Source organism: Drosophila eugracilis, unplaced genomic scaffold (genome assembly GCF_018153835.1).
Source record: "Drosophila eugracilis isolate 14026-0451.02 unplaced genomic scaffold, ASM1815383v1 contig_2088, whole genome shotgun sequence".
NCBI lineage: Eukaryota > Metazoa > Arthropoda > Insecta > Diptera > Drosophilidae > Drosophila > Drosophila eugracilis.
The window spans coordinates 5,075,941-5,095,308 of record NW_024572964.1 but is presented as its reverse complement, the minus strand read 5'-3'; the positions used below and the strand labels follow the sequence as shown (position 1 = coordinate 5,095,308).

At 42.8% G+C, this 19,368-nt stretch overlaps 1 protein-coding gene across 3 annotated transcripts in view; it reads left to right on the top strand.

Annotated features, from left to right (window-relative positions):
- The window catches only part of LOC108107756 (connectin), a 132,344-nt gene extending 127,891 nt beyond the window's left edge, over positions 1-4,453 (top strand). For all 3 annotated transcript variants that reach the window (XM_017215428.2, XM_017215429.2, XM_017215427.2), the window contains one exon: positions 902-4,453. In XM_017215428.2, the coding sequence (XP_017070917.1) occupies positions 902-1,749 (848 nt within the window). In that variant the 3' untranslated portion in view covers positions 1,750-4,453. The remainder of the gene's footprint in view (positions 1-901) is intronic.
- Positions 4,454-19,368: the final 14,915 nt, after the last annotated feature.

Sequence of the window (19,368 nt, the reverse complement as noted above, 5' to 3'; positions counted from 1 at the left end):
AAGGCAGGGTTAGATTAGGGCCACACATGGCCAGGCGGACTACAAAATAATTGACAACAGGACTCAGGGGGAAGGAGTTGGAAGTTGCAGCTGAAGAACCGGAGAATTGGAGAACCGAAGTTGGCTGTCCAACTGACTGACAGAAGCTGGCCAATAGACGGGAATGGTCAAAACCCCGGCTGCAATCGCTCCCGAATGAGAGGAGGCTGCTGTCTAAATTGGAAATGTCATTGAGGCGTTTAACGTGAGGAGCAGCCCCAATGACAACGACAACGACATCCGACTCCTGCTCCAGCTCCAGCACCAATTCAAACTCAAACTCCGTCTGCAACTTCGATTCCTGACTCGAACGTGGGCAAAATCATTTAAAGCGGCTGGCAGGATTCAGCCAAGCTGAAGCCGGAGTTTAGAGCCGTGCACTGAAAGAAATTCAGATATCTCTTTACTTGACTAAAGTTAATGTATTAAGTTAAGGTAGTGATATCTCAAAGGCTAGGCATTATGAATTAATTCTTAGATTTTAAAACGGAAATCTGTAATAAACTGAAAAAGAATTATGAAGAATTTTTCGAATATAAAGATAGTTTGACCTTTTGTTATCAATCTTTATGCTTCACTTCCTTTATGTTTAATAAGTACCAAGAATTTTCGCTCTGTGTATCTAAGGCTGGAGTGGCAATCGGCCATCAAATGACAGCCAATTGTTGCAGTCGGCCACTTAGCAGCTGAAGGGGAAATCATTCGCTTACCTGGGCAGACATTCAGACTGCGAGGCATTCAGACTTGGACAATCGGTTTGGGGCGACGATTTGACAAAAGCAATTTCAGGGATAACCCAGCCAGCCTGCAAGTTTTATTTAACCCACCCAAATCTCACCCTCTTTTCACCTGTCTTCCGCAGACAACAAATTCATTTGCGACTGTCGTCTGCAGTGGATCTTCGAATTGAAAAATCGCACACGTCACCTGCAGCTGCGTGACTCGCTGGAGGAATTGCACTGCACGCTGCAGGAGCCGAAACTGTCGCACTTTGTCGACCCCGTGCCGCCGACTATTCTGGACGTGCTCAATATCGGAGGATTCACGGCGATTGGCAGCAATAGCGCCAGCATGGGCGGTGTGGGCAACAGCGTGGTCGGAAGCAGCTATAGTGGTTTGACTCTGGACGACACCAGGAAACATTCGGCCAGCAGATCCCGACAGGCGTTGCGAGGACAAAGGCAATTCGCTTCCAATGCTGAGAACGTGGTGGAGTCCAAGATGCGCAAGAGGAGGAAGCGACAGCAGCAGCAGGAGGATCTCAAGCAGAAGGACCTGGCGGCAGTGGCTCCGACACATAAGCGATACGATTACTACGATGATAACAATGGCGGCATGTCCTTGGGTCATGGTCTGGACCTCGATGACAATCTCAGCCTGCATAAGCAAGGATTCTATGGAGCCGGTTCACCTGTAGTTGGTCACAATGATGTCGATGTCCTAATGACATCGCACTCCGTGTCCGGAGATGACTTGGACATTCTGACCAACAAGAATGCGATCAACATCAAGCTGTTCCTGTTGAAACCGGAAATGCTGCCCTGCCACGATGAACTGAGCGATCCCACCGAGCTGCCCCTCTCCCGAGATTTGATGGATGTACGCAGCAATGTGGGTCAGGACATGTCGACGGCAGGAGCTGATACTTTGACCCAGCATGGCATGGCCCTGCTGGTGGCTCTATTCGCACTTACGGTTAGCCGGGGTTGAATACTCTTGCGAGAGCCACGCCTCTGAAACGGTTGCTAAATGGTGACCCCAACGTTTGGTTCTACATTGTACATACTGTCTTGGAGATGTGGTGCCCTTGGGAAACGAGCTTCAACACGATAAATACGAAAGATACCAGCTACAGTCCTGTAAATATGTAAAAAGGGGTAACGAAATTCGATAAATTTACTACTATAAACCTAGCTGATAGCTGTAATGATAGACTCGACTTTTCACTAACAACTTCAGCAGCAGATTCAGAATCAGATTCAGATTGAGATATATAGCGAAAAAAAAAGCAAAAAAAAACCGAAACTACAAACCCAAAACGAACCCAAAAGAGAACCTCCGAGCAAACTGGCGTTTCATTTAAAAAGAAGAGATACTCAACTTACCGCAGGATGACGACTACCACTACACTCTACTACATAGTATTAGTTTAAACGGTTAGCCATAGTAACACTTTTGGTTTACTTGTGCAAGGTACATACTACAGTAAAACTTGGAAAGCGCTAAACGTCTTAGGTGGAGAGACAGAGCTGGCCAAAACAAAAAACCACTAAAATGAGGCATGCCTGTAAGATAAACGCAAACGCAGAACATGACACAATCGCTGAAAGTTGCAACGATAGCCGTTAGTCGATAGGCAATAGACGATAGCAGATAGTCGATAAATGATAAATGATAAATGATAAATGATAAATGTAATAGGTAAACGTAATATTTCCCCGGCCACCCCGCAAGTTCTCGTTAGAGTTTAAGTCTGCTTTTTAGTTTTAAGACTGTTTGCTATCCTAAAACTGTCGCCTGAATTTCCCTTACACAGCCCGCCACCGCCCCCCCGCCCCACCGGGGCAAATAGAGTTCTCCTTCAGGGCGAACACTCTTCTGCTTTACTCCTACTTTCGCCGCACCAGATATGAAAAGGAAAAACAAGAAATAAAAATGAATACATTGCGAATTTATATAACTTATTTGAATAGATTCAAATTATAGCAAACAAAGGCATAAAGAGATATTATAATAAAAAAAAAAACAAAAAACAAAACAAAACAGAAATATGCATAACGATTTTTGTAGCTTAAGACTGAATATATAAAGGTAAATTATGCTAATATATACAAAATATTTATATGGAAAAATACTGTATGTTTAATTGTATTGTAATGAATGCAAGCTGGGGGAAAGGGTAATGTCATTTTTAGAGAAAAACCAAAAATGCCGACGATTCGTGCATTCAAATTAGTCTGGATGCATATTACACTTTATTTGGCAATTTATTACGTATTTAATTATGCACAAACCTATGATTTACCAAAAAACAAAACAGAACAAAAAACCCAAAAAAAAACTGTTTGATTAATGTGTTTAATAATTCATATACAAAAAGAAGTTAAAGTAAGCAAAAACCAAATGAAAATTTATTGTGTAAAAAACAAGGGGAAACGTTTACATAGAGAAAACCCTGGAAAAGAAGGGGAGCAGCCGAAAAGGGAAAGCCAGAAAAGTAGAACGCCGAGCATAAGGAGCAAGCATAGTTTTAGTGGACAATCAGCAGATAAGTGAAGTGAAAGTAAGCAGCAGGAAAATTGGGGAAAATCCCGAATAGCTGGGAAGCAGGAACGCGGAAAAGCGTGGGCAAGGAAACTCAAAGCACTTGAGACAAGCGAAATAATAGATGTGAGCAAAGCAGAAAAACACAAAACTATTTTAAGTAAATGGATATAAGCTAAATGTATTTAGTGTTTTGATTAGCCACTAAGAACTTAAACACAACCAAAAAATGAAAACCAACAAAAAAAATACAAAAAAATAAATGTGAAGAAAAGTGAAATCTTAAACAAAACAAAAAAAAAAGAACTTCTAGTTAAGCAGGGCACTAATTTCATTATTGTTGATACTCAGCCACTTTACACTCATTTCATTTGATTGTCACGAAGTTACTATGCTAGAGATTGTGAAAGGATTTTCAGTTGCCTCAAGGGCGAGTCGGGCGAGATTCGATTGACTTAGCCCATCTCTGTCTAATGCATTAAATGCTTGTAATAAATTAATAACGAACACGAACAACTTATTTAATATTTAGCCTTAAGAATTGAGAAATTTTAACCAAAGATTTTGCGTTCCTCTTGTTGCCTAAGATCATATAAATTTGGTTGTTTTGTTTCTTTTTTTTATGTGCCACTCGAAATGATTTGTAACTCCACTATTTTGTACGGCTAAGCAGCGCATGGAAGTAGGCAGCGAGTAAAGTAATTTTTAAATATTAACAACTAAATGTAGCTTACTTAATTATTTTAACTTAAATGTACACAGAGCGAACGGAAAGCAAGCAGCAAATAATATAATCCAAATATAAATGTACTTGATGTAAGAAGTTTGCTAAATTGAAACCGAAACCGAAACCGAAACCAAAAACCAAAACCGAAAACGAAATGTCAACCCCAGCCCACATAGAAAACGACCATGAATGCCAGGACCTTTTCGGGCATGAGACTGATAGGGGGCATGGCGCTAACAGAAAGCCAAAACCAGAACACATTCCAACTGCAATATTTTGTTTAACTTTTACTTTCACTGGTGCCCCCCTGTCCATAAGTCCTACCAATGCCGTTGAGGTCGCGCTGCGCTCATGGAACCCAGAAAACAATTTTGAAAGAAAAACCATCTAAATATATTTAATGTAAAAAAAATAAACCAAAAACAGTGTTTCTTCTTATTTTATTGTCTTGACGTTGATGTTGCCGTTTCTTTAGCTCGCCCAGCACAAAGCATCTTCTGGTGCGCTGCCTCGAGTAAAACTTGAAATATTAAAATGCTTCCTGGACCGGAGCCGCCTGTTTATCACTTCCGCAATTTAAGCGCGCACAAAACATTTCGGCACATGGCTCGATGGCGCCGTAAAATATGCAAAGCTTTCCCCAACTCCCACTTTGAGAAATTCCGAAATGCAACCTCCTTCGCCTCCACCGCCGCAGGACTCACGCTTCTTTTGTGCGCGGATATTTTGCTAAATTTCATTATTGACTGAGGCAGCCGCATACGTTTCACAGCCATTCATTCAGGTAGGCATAAGAAATTGCCAGCCCATTAAAGCCTCCACCCATCATCACTCATACGCCGCGTTGCCCTAATAATAAAGTTGTATGCACATCGTTTCGCGGATAAAACTCGGCCGCATGTTCCTGTGGGCGTGGCACTGCACGCGAAAGTGGAAAATGGCCAGGAAACCGAAGGGGGAAACTCGGAAGGGGGATAACCCCCCCTCAGCAGCAAAGTGATAAATTGGATCCAAACGGTGGAGCAGATTTATTGATTTCATTGGGCTGCTGCTGAGCAACCGAGCGGCACGTCAAATTGAATAGACGCCATCGGCGACAAAAATCAAAAACAGATATGCAAATAAAGCACACACACACACACAAAGATACACATTTACACGTACCTACAAGGACAAGTACCATGTGTGTATGAGTCAGAAAATGGCGTAGGAAAAATGGCAACGGGCAACGGGAAAAACGCGCTTTTTGCCCATTTACTCCCAGCGTGTCAAATTTTTGCAACTGATTATGCCAAAGGCGCCAACGCTGGAGTTCACAATGCATGTATGAATGGGTAAGGGGTGGTCCTAAGTGGGTTGGAGTAGTGGTGTTCCTGGGTCCTGGAAAAGTGCTCGGCTTACGTCACACGGGTTGCCAGACACGTTGCTAGACGATGTTATCAAACAAAACCACGGCGACAACGGCAACGGCAGCTAAGTGCGGCCTGCCAAGTGCCCGCGGCCCAATCTGAAGTGGGTGGTTAGGTGGCAAGACGGTTCGATGGTGGTGCATTGGTGGCTATTATTCCGCGATATGCCAAGCAGCGACAGTCAGGGAGAAAAAATCAATCAACCGAACGGCTTTGACACTGCAGCCCCTATCGGAAATGCGAAAATGCCAGAAGGAACCTCCGGTCCTGTTTGCTTTGAGCTTGCAGTTCCTTTTCCATTACCAGAATGCGCTTTGAGATCAACCTTAGTCCCGTTGAGTGAACTCTCCACCACAGTTTAGCCGGCTTACTCAACCCTTTGGTTATGTTTTTTTTTCCTTTATATATGTATTTTTTTTTCTATTTCCCCAGAACGACGAAAGGCAAGTGCAACAGCCGGGGCACGTGATTGACATCTGTCTATGGACTGGGGCCAATATGGCGTGCGATTTACGTGGCTTTATTATTACCTTCGCTACATATGTACTTTTTTATGCCCGCCGCTCAAGGACTGCAAAGGGCTTATTGCGGTGGTGGATGTAAAAGGGTAATAAATGGAAAAATGTAGTCCTCACATACTCATAAATAATACATATGACGTATTAGTCAGAGTGCCGATTTGGCAAGATAATTGCCTTTCCCATAACTTCATTCAAAGTGAACAGATTATACTTTTATAATTTTAGAAAAAGGTTTCCACTATAAATATAATATCAAAACTCTTCCTTTTAACCTTCTGAAAAACGTTTTTATCCATTTTCCATAATTTTCAAGGCTTATGACAGCTTTCGTGAATGACAATCTATGTGTGTCTATGTGTGCAGGCAACTTCATTATAACTTTTACGATTCCACATATGCTGGCTGACGGCAAATTGCATTTCACGGCAGCTAAAAGAAACTTGCCGATCCAAGCTAATGAAATACAGCAGGCTGGCGTATCAATAACGCAAATGAAGCACTCTCCGAGGGCAGAGAAACTGGAGCGGGTTCGGAATCGGGATCCAAGAGCCGTGCACACTAATAAAGTTAACATGGCAAACAACTCGGCAATGATGTGAACTTTATGCGCAAGCTAAATGTCGTTTGATGCAGCGACACGATGACGACGTCGCCACGCTCCGTCGGATGCGATGCGCCCAGCTAAAAGCTTTTGGCAAAAAACCCAACAAAAAGGCAGCTCACGAATGGCGGAATAGATGCACAGGTAGAGGCAGAGCTATTGGTAAAAGGTTTCCAGCCAAGTGAACCGTGCACTTAAACGGAAAAAAGACGAGGTGACGAGTTAGTGTGTGGGATAGAGTCGACTTGGAAGTACCGGCTAATAAATGACAGACATTATGGATTTATTATGGGTTTAAGACCAAAAATCGTAGTAATTAGTTGCATAATTCCTTACTACTTTTACTTTTCTACCACTTCTTTCATCACTAAGAACTCATAATACCTCTTTGACCTTTTGAGTACTGGGTAAGGTTGCATCAGCGTGCATCAAAATGCCAGCTTGAAATTTAGTTTCGAGTAGCGCTACGTTTATTATTCAATTATAATGGCAGAAACGGTCAGCGTTTTTTAGAGACAAACCCCACAGGGAAATAAAGATAAATGTCTTAAAGGGCAAAACCCACAGTCGAATACGTTATAGCCCAAAAATTCATATGCCCAACTAATAACATTCATCGGCATTAAAGTGATAAAAGGATTTGATTTCTTTTTTTTTGTGGGCCAACTTTGCTGAGCCAACTTTGTCCGCTGCACTTTCCTCACCTATGCACAATGTGACTGATGTTTACAGCCATTGGCCATTGTCCCAAAGTTTGCTCGTCGGGCTTATGACTTAGACCAGGCCATAAACCGATTTGTGAATGCGTTTTTATGCAGAATTCTGAGTATTTTTGGCTACAAACGGTAACCGCAAACTGTTTGCCAACAGACAAGTTCGTGTTTACCCAATAAAAGACAAGAGACCAAAGGTGAATTCGAAGAAATGACATCTTGACCACAATTCCAGTTCGAAATGCGGCCGGATGAGAGCCGCAGTCCTGGTCGAAGGATCAACCTCACCCCATAGACAAAGTGCTTACTTTGTGTATTCTTTTTTTTCCCGAATGTCGTTCTTTAAAGAGAAGTAGAGAAGAGCAGCCCGAATCGAAGCGGCATTATTAATAACCTTTTCGGTGCCGACCAATCGAGGCTGGCGTCTTAATTAGCCCACAGAAACTGACAGGACAGCTGTCCTGCGACCACATCTGCACATCCCGGCACAGCCGAACATGAAATGTGTCTAATGAAGTTCTCTGGTGATTTATGGCCCGAACATTTCCGCCATCTCCGACTCGATTCGAACCTATAGCTCCTGCAGGACCTGCGACGATTAATAGATGTCACTCAATACGGACGAGAAGAGCGAGCGCCAATTTCCGAAAACTAGCAACCTCGAGGAGTGTCCCGACTCCTTGCAAGTTTAATGGCTTCGCCCGTTGGCCAGGACATGGGCCGGGTTTATTACTTTAAAATCGCTAAATGCCCCATAACAGAGACACAAGGCGTGGTGGTGTAAGTTGCCAGCTCATAAAAAAGCTTTAAAAGGTCATAAATATAAATTGAAACTGCGTTGACAACTTGCCAAACGAGAAATAAAATCAGAAGGCTTTATCAGTAATTCGAAAATGAAAAAACCTAAGACTTCCCTGGCTTACCTTTTAATTTAACTTGGAATAGAGGATCTGTTCAAGCCTCTTATTCACCTGCAATTGCATTAAATAATCTTTTGCCGGCGTGAACCCGCCAACACCTTAAGAATATGCCAAAGCGTCAATCGTTTTTCAAGGAATTACACTTAAAAAAAAACTATCTTAAAATTAAAACAAAATTAACAAAGGTCTGAAAACTTTAAAATACAATTTTCCTATTGAAAATATTATAATTTAAGAATGTAGATTGTAAAAATAAATAACTAATAGTAGGATTTGGTTTTCATTTCCCCCAGTGAAGCTTAGCTAGGTGGGCCCATAAAACGGCAGACATTCCCTCTTAGGGTCGTTGCCTTCTCTTGGCCAACTCTTTAAGCCGCCTTTCACGCAATTTCTTTTATTATGTCGTGGACTCTGGTATTGCAGTTTGATTTTATTTTTAGCAAATAAGCCGAGGCAAATAACAACAGCGCCTGGCGTTGGAAGGCTTTGTGGCCCGAGTTCCACCTACACCTCCATCTCCGCCATTTGAACTCCACCTACCATTCTCCTTTTGGCTCTCACGCTCCTCTCTCAACGAATGACCCTTGTTGTTGCTACTGCTGCTGCTGCTCCTCCAGAGTTGCCTGGTTACGCAACTGCCTGTAGAATGGCAGCCCACCTCCCGCATTGGCAATCATTTCTACGGTCATTTGGCGTTCGCCGTGCGCGCTACTCAGCCTTAAAATTGGAAAAATGTGCTGGCCAGGATGCGAGATGGAGCTGGAACTGAAGCTGATGCGGATGCTGAGGCCGAAGTCCCGGCTAGATGCTCGTCGGATTTTATGACTGGCGCTAAAAATGTGCAGCGCCCGGCGGCTCGAGTGCAATAAAAGTAAAACACATTGCCAAAGCAACTTACTGCAATATTTGCGCAATATGGCAGGCAGCTGTATAGCCATAGAGGGGGTGATGGAGGGCAGGAGGTCATCTGTGGGTGCTAGACCGTATTGGCAAAGTCTGGCTGGGCTTTCTCGACTGCTGCTGCTGCGTTCATTATTTATTTTATTTTATTAGAAATTATTTAGTGCTGCTGCAGCGAAGAATGGAACGAGGGAGGCACGACCGGATTCCATTTATTGTTATCTCAGTCATTCAACATTTGCGCTGCAGCTGCAGCAGGATGGACAACGGCAGGGCAAGGACAACGGCAGTGCATTAAAGTTGATTAATTTTATTAGTCCTGTGACACAGAAGCAAGTCGCCTGGATTTAAGGAGTTTCATGAACGCGAATTGTTTCTTTATCAGCAGGCCTACGGCAGCTGCAAATTGCGTACATTGTCGAATGCCTTTGAGGCATATTTAAAATGCCCGGTCGGAGGCAATGCGATTTCCGTGCGATTTTCACTTTACGTCCGCAAATCAGACACCGCATCATAAAAATGCATCAAGGAGAGCAGACGCCGTGTCTGGATAGGACAGGTTGTTGGTGCACTGTGATAAAGTTGGGTAATAACAATTTTGTGATATTTGCTCTTAAAAAAATAAAAATAACAAAAAAAGGTTTTTTTAAATATGAATTTCAGTTTAATATGAATTAAAATACAAGCTCAACGAGGTATTACATTCCACATTTGGACCATTTTTAGCGTTACTTAGGGAAATATAGTGATAATTAAGCATAAAACCAAAATATTGACTTCTGAGTAAAATTTGCAATATTTTTTACCAGTATTATGCTTATTACTTTGTCAAAATAAGACGCACAGCGATAATCAGGATTGTTTTGTGCAGCTAACGACCCGTACAAACTTTCTGTGTCATTTGTATGCTGGTTATCAAGAAATTAATTTTTCTCAAATTTTGCATTTTTTGTAAGGGGTACCATCATCCTTTTTTCGAAAAATTGAAAAAATATTTTTTTTTTTCAAGTTTTAATAACAATTAAATATTTTGAAAATAGATACAAATACAAGCTCAACGAAGTATGGCACTACGTATTCCGACCATTTTTGGCTATGTAATGAGGAAAACACTGATATTTTGAGACACAAATCGCGGGACAGAGCGATTTTCGCATTTTTGGAAAGGGGTAACATCATAAAATTTTACGAAAAATCTGAAAAAATCACTTTTTGAGTGTGGTACACAGTTCGACGGGGAATTTAAATACGAACTCAACGAGGTATAACATTCCATGTTACGATAATTTTTGGCTCTGTAATGAGGGAAATACTGATATTTCGGCCTGAAAATCAAAATTGTGACTTTTGAGTAAAATTCGCGACATTTTTCCCCAGTGTTTTGCTTATAACTATGTCAAGAGAAGACGCAGAACCAAAAGAAAGACTGTTTTGTGCAGCTAACGACCCAAGCAAACTTTCTATGTGGTTGTGGCAATGATTTTCGGAAATTAATTTTTTGTGAAATTTCACTTTTTTGTAAGGGGTACCATCATCATTTTTTTGAAAAATCGAAAAAATATTTTTTGGCTTAGATTTCAGTGCCATTTGAATATTTTGAATGTGGATTAAAATAAGAGCTCAACGAGGTATCACGTTCCATATTCGGACCATTATTGGCCAAGTTATGGGCATAATTCTGTTTTTTGAAGAGAAACAGAATTTTCTTTAAGTTCATAATTTTGCTGCCTTAAAGTTTTGTTTATAACGAAAACTTTTCAGAGATTATATATATATTTTCTTCCAGTGCCTTTTTGGTAGCTGTGCATTTGGCAGGCCAATTGGCGATTGTCATCGATATTGATACGGATGTGCATTATGCCGGACGGCGGACGAGAACGGGATGCGTTGCGAATCGTCGGTGTAGCCAATGAGCCGCCGGAAGCGCCAATTGCCAATTGCCAATTGGGCGCCATTTTACGGTCCCGCCGACAACAACGGTTATTGTAATGGCAAGTGAAGTCGCCGAAAAACCTCATCATTTGTTTTAATTCGGGGATATGGATGGAAAGGAATGGCGGGGATAGAGTAAGGGGATGGGGTCAGAGGTCAGAGATCGGGGGTCTGCGTTTATGCGCTTGTTTGCGCGCATTTTCACCGCTCTTTAGGCGGCCTCGCATTTTGGTATTTACCCCCTACCCCAACCCCTTGGTCAATGCCCGGAAAAGTATGCAACAGTCATTCGGGCTTTGTTATTTTGCCAGGCAGCTATTCGTTTGATGACTGCAACGGCCGTTGCATTGGCCAGACGATGGCGTCTGTGTGCACCTGGAAATGACCATAATTAATTGCATGTACCTGCGGCCAGGCGACCGGGTCATCATCCCGCGCCCTTCTCAACCATCCCACCAATTAGAGACCGCTTGGCACTTTTGCCGCATTCCGCATTGATTGATGCGACGGGCACAAAGAGGTAGGATAACCATCACTGGACCTGGCCAACTAGTCCATACCCATCCTCCAATTGGATATCCCTCGATGATTTCTCTTTGTTTTACAAGTTAATAACACTTGATGGCGACGCACTTCATTTGGCGCCCATTTTCATTTAGCAAGTGGAACTTTTCCATCCCCCCCCCCTTCATCAGCATAGTAGCACTCCAGCAATCCACTTGGCACTCGGACATCCCACACCCCGCTGCGGAAAGGCTCTCTTATCCGCCACTGGACCTCACTTGAGCATTGTTGGCCATTATAATCGTCGGCGGCGGCGGCGGCGAATCGGTTTCGCATGAAACGCAATTGTCTATAATTACATTATCCAAACTATCAATTAAACCAAATTGTCTGACGGCCGCGCCGGGCCAAGTCCGGAACTCTGCCAGACACACGCATGCCGAGCTCACATATATGACCATGCACTGGAAGAAAAATCGATGTACATTTATGAAAATCTTCTCGAAACTGAAAGCCAAGTAATAACACACTAAACTACTGTTTCTCTCAGTGTATACATATTCCTCGCACCTCTCTCTGAAACTCCGACAGCAGCATAATGGGATCTCTTGTATGTTTTTGTGATTGTTTAACAAGGCTCCTGAGTGGGTGATAGTGTGCGTGTGAGTGTGTGTAGCTGACGGTGAGTGTGCGAATGCGTATGTGTGTATTTATCCCTCCACCCACACAATCGCCCAATCTCACATTTGCCAATCCCCACTGTGCACTCGTAATCCCCGAACAGCAAAGCATTTAAATAATTTCGCCGGCACTGTCGACGCTGACGCTGACGCTGATATCGGAGTATTTTTCAAGTAATTGTTATTATAACAAACGCAGAAACAACAACAACGAGCTCTGGCACTGGCAATTACATCGCAGCACACATTCAGAGCCACTGAAATATGGAATTCACAATTACATTTAGGCACACGAGTACTCAGCAAATAAGTCCCTGTTTGGAGTTTACGCGTGCGAGGATAACAGGATTACCGACTTTTGTTTCCGGCGTATGCTGGGAGGCTTAAATAGTAATGGCTAGTGAGTTTCTAACTCGGAATGTTTTAAGAATTATACAAAATCATGTACTTAAAATAACATAAATGAATATTTTTATTCCAATTAAGAAGAATAAGTGGTCACAGTGTGAGGTCTTCCTTAAAAGTAAAAATGTTAAAATAATAACTTTTCGTATTTTGGACTTTCCTTTAATGAATGACATGACTTTATTCAGAGACTGTATCTTATTGAAAGTATATTAATCAATAATTTCAATATTTACTTAATATATTTCACGATCTCCCACTGCATAAACAAGACATACTCTGTATGAACTTTCGGGCAGAGTGCGAGTAAAGTTAAAATTTGTTTTGCTTTCACATTTAATTGAAATTTACGCCGCTTTGTCGGCGTCTCGCTGTCGCGACAAGCGGCGACTTTTATCATTTTAAAAGCCGCCCAACCACCTAGCCCACCCCACTACAGAACCACCCAAACCAGGAGACCGCCCGCTGTTGAGGCCGCTTCTGCTGACGGTGCCGAGGCGACTGGGAGCCAGGCGAAGGTCCTTCTCCTGTTCGTCCTGGGCCACTTTGCTGCAAATTAAATGCATTTTGCAGCGCTCGCACGAAAGTTATTTATGTGTGTTTGTCATTTAATTTTAAAAAGTTTTCCCTGCACGAGATTTACAGTGCTTAAACGGAGGCGGGGAAAATGCCCACTTTCATTTCATTTAATTGAGAAGTTGGCAAAATGACTGGGGCTCCATCGTATACGGAGAGCTGCAGGTGGGAAATGGGCAATGGGAATGCAATCAATAAGAAATTTGTTTACCCCAGGCCGAGGATTAAGTCAAGTCACTGCCAGCGGCAATGGCATTATGCCACAGCCACAAAAAGTGGCCTGCAATTCGAGTATATATATATAACATTTTGTATTATATATATGGTTATATGGTGAATCTGTTGTGGTCAGGTATCGTCTGGATCTGGAGGTGGTTATGATTGCAGCCAGGATGCGGTGCATCTCCAAGTCATAGCCAAAGAGTCAACTCGACCACATGTGCCTTCGAGCATGAAGCAAAAGTATTATGTCAACTGCACACCCGCACGGATTTAGCCAGGGTTCGAAGGGTTAAGGGCTCCGGCGACAACAGAAGACGACAAACAAAAATGCAACAAAAGAAAAGTGCAATGTTTGTGGTCAAACACAAAGAGACAGAAAAAGACCGGGGCAAACATACTCTCAGCCCCATCGTACATTCAAAGCACAAAATCAAACTGGCACTGGGAAAAAGACGGTATGCATTTATGAAAGAAATATCAAAGGGATTAAAGTTTCATAAAATAAGAATGTAAGAAAATATTTAGTACATTTTGCATTGCCTGGAAAAATACACAACAAGATGATTTAAATTCTTCCAAAAATCAAAAAGCAATTCCTCATAATCCAAAATCCAAGCAAAAGCTTCCTGCTTACATTATTAGAATGTCTAAGCCATATTTTGAACTTAAAAACTATTTTTCTCAGTGTGCTTGAGTGAAAAGGCCCCGTTTCAGTTTGTTTGGTCAATTGCCATGCGACGATCGGGGCCCTTTGGCCACATTTTACGCATTTTGCACGGAAATTTATGAAATTTCAAAGAAGCAGCGAGGCCAATCACTGGCCAGTCTCTGTCCAGTTCAGCTTCAGGTCCCTGGTCCAGGTCCAGTTCCTTGTGCAGATCCATGCCCAATTCCAACTACAGTTCCAACAAGGGTGGCCCAAACAAAAGGGCTGGGACAAACAAAAATGCCATTTATTTGTTAATTTACGCACACAGCATCAAATATGTGGACTCAACAAAGGCATCCCTTCTTTTGGCTTGGCCCAGGTGTGTTCCTCCAACCAAACGAGGGGAACGGGGATCAGGAGATGGGAATCTGCTGTGCAGCAGGAACGGGAATCAGGACCATGGAAATCCATGGAAACTCCTGGGCCGGGTTTTTAAGCTGCTTGTTTGTCGGTTTGTGTAATCCGCTGCGGATGACTGCCTGTATTGGACTGTAGTGGTGGCCACGGACTTATTTCCCTCTGCCAAAGGACCGTTCGGATACGAATGCTCAGTTTATTAGTCCACAGACAGGCGACTAATGATGCCTGGCCAAGTCTGGCATGCACTCAAAAAATTATAGAAAACAAAGCCAAAATGTGAGAGTTTATTTAATAATCGAGTAGATGGCTTAGACAGTTCCCTGGTAAACACTGAGGTTATCCAACATGATTCACTTTAAAAACAATCATAAAATAAATATAATTAAGCACTCTTGACTCATTTCTCTATGTGTAAATCGGTGGCTATTTGATATTAGCCCTGTCTGTATTAGCTCCATCCTTTGGTTAACGCTTCACTGGATCCCTCCAGCCATGTCTACGTAATAATTTGCATTTGCATACGGCAACCAAAAGTCATTTCGGGTAATGAAAACACCGTATTTGGTTTCGGACTTCAACTGGAAATATTTCGGTTATTTCAGGGTATTCCATATTTCGGTTGGCATCGCAACCCAGCCATTGTTTTTCGCCACGCTGCCCCGTGTATTGTGTAGTCAACTTGTTGCCCGCTGTCTGTTTTTTAATTTACATTGGCATTGTGTAAATATTTAGACAGTGCCGAGCAGCTGCTGTTTACCCTCGAGCCCCCCTCACTTAACCCGCTTTTTTTTTTAGCCAGTGATTTATGCAGAGGGTGCTCTCTCTATCTAATGTTGATTTTGCGTCTTTTTACTGGCCACCGAACCACGAATGCCGTGCTGCGAGAGGCAAGTTTTGGCTAGCACATTGTTTGGCCAAATGCTTTTTAAACAATTGCATGCCAGAACGGGCTGGATCCCAGGGGATTAACGTGACTACCGACGGAAAAGCCACACACGCATTTCTGAGGAAGGGGGCGCCTTCTAGATAATCCAATTAATATGCACACAAAAACGCAGCTAGACAACAATAACAAGCCGCCCACCTGACGCCATGTTTAATTTTCGCCAAGCCGGAAGTAAGGCGCATGAAAAGCAGGAAAAGTGGGAAAAGGCGGGAAAAGCCGGGAAACGTCGCAGCCGCAGCCGGGACTCTTCAAACATTCATGAGCTGGGCAGCGGTTTAGATGGAGCAGCAGTTTCAGTACAACTCCAGGACTCTAACTGGAGACCCAAAAGGAGGCGGAGCAGCCAGTTGGTGGCACGGGTTATTGGCTGCACAAACAACTGGCTGAGCCAACTCGGAGCGGCAGTTAATATCCTTGGGGGCGAAAGCAGGCAGACACCGGTGCACGCAGGAACCAAGGACGAAATGGGGACAGGGCTGCACTGAAAGGAATCTGAGTTCTAGCAGAGACTAAACACTACTTTGTTTATTTTTAGCATAGTTTGTTCATTAAGATAAGGGCCACTTTCAGCCAGGGATCCTCTTTTAGAAATAAACTTTAAAGACGCAATAAATGTGAATATTTTATAAATATTTGTATGATTTAAAGAAAGGAGTCTGAATAAGGGATCGATTGGTAATTGTTTCTAAAATCTTAAAATACTTTTAAATTTCGTTAAAACATTTTTATTATATTTTTTCCAGTGATGCACCTAAGCCGCGGCATTGCATAAAACTAATTTGCGGCTTGGCAATTATGAACCCTGGCGTGGCGGGCGTTTTCCAGGAACCAGGCCAGACCTGGCCACCTGCTAATGTCTTCATTTATCCATATGAAGTTGTGAGAACGGCAAACAGATGACCAGATGTACATGCTCCGGCAAATATTGAAAATTGTTAATGGTAGACCAGCAATCCACCATGCAGGAAAATTAATGAAATGTTTCCTTCTGCTCCTTCTAACATTCTGTGGATTCATTTCCTTTGGGGGAATACATGATTACCGCTGTTGATTCTTACTTCATTAGCCTTGACATCGGACTTGACTCTCGCTTAACCCGGACTTGATTATCAGCACTCCAGTCAGCAGAAAACTTTGCTTATTATAACTATGCGAAAGTGAGGGCGCCATCTCATCTCGTTTTCATTCGCCGCCTCTTTACATTCTAATAGTGCTGTGGCTGGAGTCTCTCACTCTCTCGGTTGCCTCCAAAGCCGCACACGTATTGCCGTCGAAACTTTTTATTAGTGTCTAAAATGATATCTAAGAGATCGAGGGGGTAGGGAGGGAAAATTGCTGGGTGAAAAGACTGGAAAAGAAATCACAGACACGACTCGGCTGGGACAACGTTGCGTATGATTAATATGCCGCACACGTATCACCGCAAATATTGATTTTTAAATAAGATGACGCCACAAAAGTGGGCCAAGCCCACTCCATATCCACCACCACCATCGCCACATCCACCGTTCTCCACCACCACCATCGCCAAAACGGATGTCAAAACTTTCTTTGGCCAAAAATCAACAACGAAATTATATAATTTGCAATGTAATCAGGAAACTTTAAATGTGCGCCAGCGGGAGGGGTGAAAGTCAGCGTGATTTGAGCGTATGAGTAATGCCCGCCTATAAGATTACCCATACGTAAAAGCCACAAAAAGCGGCAGTCATGCCGCTGAGAACTCCGTGAGCCGCCAAGCACTTTGACAAATGAAACACGGCGTCGCCCTTCCCGAAAAAAAAAATACAACGCCAACCGAACTGACTAAGGCGGCGTATATCCGGACGGGATTGAGGGCGTGGCATGGATACGGGCCCTGGCACGTTGAACATGATGAGCGCTGTAAAAGGGCTGTGTCGCCAGTGCCGGGGTTTTAATGCCATTGATGGCTTATTTCAGGTTTACGACTTTATTTTCGCTACCTAGTCAATGTCTGTTTTTTCTGGCATTCACTCACGGCCCGATTTCGTAACTTTTGACTACGCCAGATGGATATTTTGATTTCCCCTACCCCCTCCTTAGAATCCCAAGTCCCCAGAACCAACAACCCCCAACCCCCAAACCCTAACCCAGCACTGCCCAAGAACGAGAGTATGCTTGAGTGGTTTTTAGGCACGGCTGTTTCTATTTTATTGCACTGGCGAATTCCGCGCTTTTTATTGCAACTCCATTGAAGTCCGCCAGCCATTGAACTGTGAGACTCTTTCCAATGATCTTGTGAGGACAGGATGGCGCAGATTACTCTTCTGACTGAACTAATGGTGTTTGGGACTAAAGAGTTATTTGGCACGTAAAAGACGGCTTCCATTTTATAGATAGTTGTAAGTTATAGCTATTAAAAAGGTTTCCTTTTAAATATTTAACATCATTAAAACGCAATTATATAAATAAAAAATGTTTTTCTTAAGGATTAATGTTTACTTTTACTGCCACTGTAGAGGAGAAAGGGCATCCAATGCTCGTTTTCTCCACCCGAGAACTCATTCATCCGTTTTTTTCCTCATATGTAGGTGAACCGTGTGGGTGACTTCCGTCTGACCTGCTGGCGGCGGCGTGCAACAGCATGTTGCATGCTGCTGAGCCGCTCAACAAATTTTTATTGTCAGCATATTTTTTATATTTTTATGCCGGCTCAGAGTCCCCATGCCCGTCTAAAGTCCCCTGGGCGATGATGAACGCGGCCTGTGCATTGACATTGTCTGTCTGGATGGCTGGATGTTTGGATGTTTGGTATATGCGGAGGTGGTAAAAGGGTGGCTTGGAGCCCGTCTGTCTAGCTGCTGGCGTTAAATAAAATATCATTCTATATAAAACACAGAGGCTGCATCGATTAAAGGGGGGTTTTCAGTGGCAGAAAATCCCTTTGCTGCATCCACAACGTCAGAATGTTTTACATTTCGTTTATTTTCCATATTTTTTCGCATGCCCAGGCTACACGTGTTGGTAACATATTTTTGGACATTATTACAATGGTTCCCTTTTTTTTTTTTTGCAGAAGAAAAAACTGAAACCAACCGAACCCCATGCCACTTCGTCAATATGGATTTTATGGGTCTGCTTTTTTATGAACACTCGACCGTATTCAAGTTCGCAGCGTGTTTTGAATGTGTTTTGGGGCGGGCCAAGTCCACATTCAGAGGCAGCAAACAAACGACATGGACAAGTGGCAAATGCATTTTATTCGCAACATGTTTTATGCGCAAAAATTGCCAGGCTAAAAGGTGAAGTCAAGTGCAAAGCGATGCTCTCGACCGTCTTCGAGTGGGTCGCCAAAACTCGTTTGCCAGCTAGAAAATAAAAATGTATTCGCAGGATGGACTTCAAATTTAGAAAAAAAGAGCTTTTTATTCAGCATTCTTTGAGTGTTTCCATAAAACGTTTTTATAAGAAGTAAACCCCTGTCTGATATCTCCTGCAGTGATCTAAAAATTAACAATAAATAACGCAGAGTCTGTGAATTTTCATATTTTCCAATAAAAGCATCTGCGCATTAAAAATGATTTTTTCATTCCGCCTTCGCCATGTTTAAGCCACCTTTCCGCCAGGTGAGCTGGCAGCAAAGAAATGAGCTCGTGTGCCTGAAAAGTGAGCTGCCAATAAAAAAGATTAAAATGCAGCCATAAAGTACACAATTTTATACACATTGCCTTAATGAAAAGCTGCCGGCAAGCAGTGGAAGCTCCATCCCCGAATACCAAGCCAAACCCAAACCCATGCCCAAACCCATCCTTCCCCATCCGGATAAAACCGAATTTCATGCTTAAGCTCTGTAAAATTAACATTTAATTGAAGCCTACAATTCAGTGCTTTCGGCAGTGCCAAAAATTTGGTGGTGTTGGGGTGAAAGGAGGTTACTGCATGTCCCTGGATACAAAAACTTGTATATATGTATTGGTAC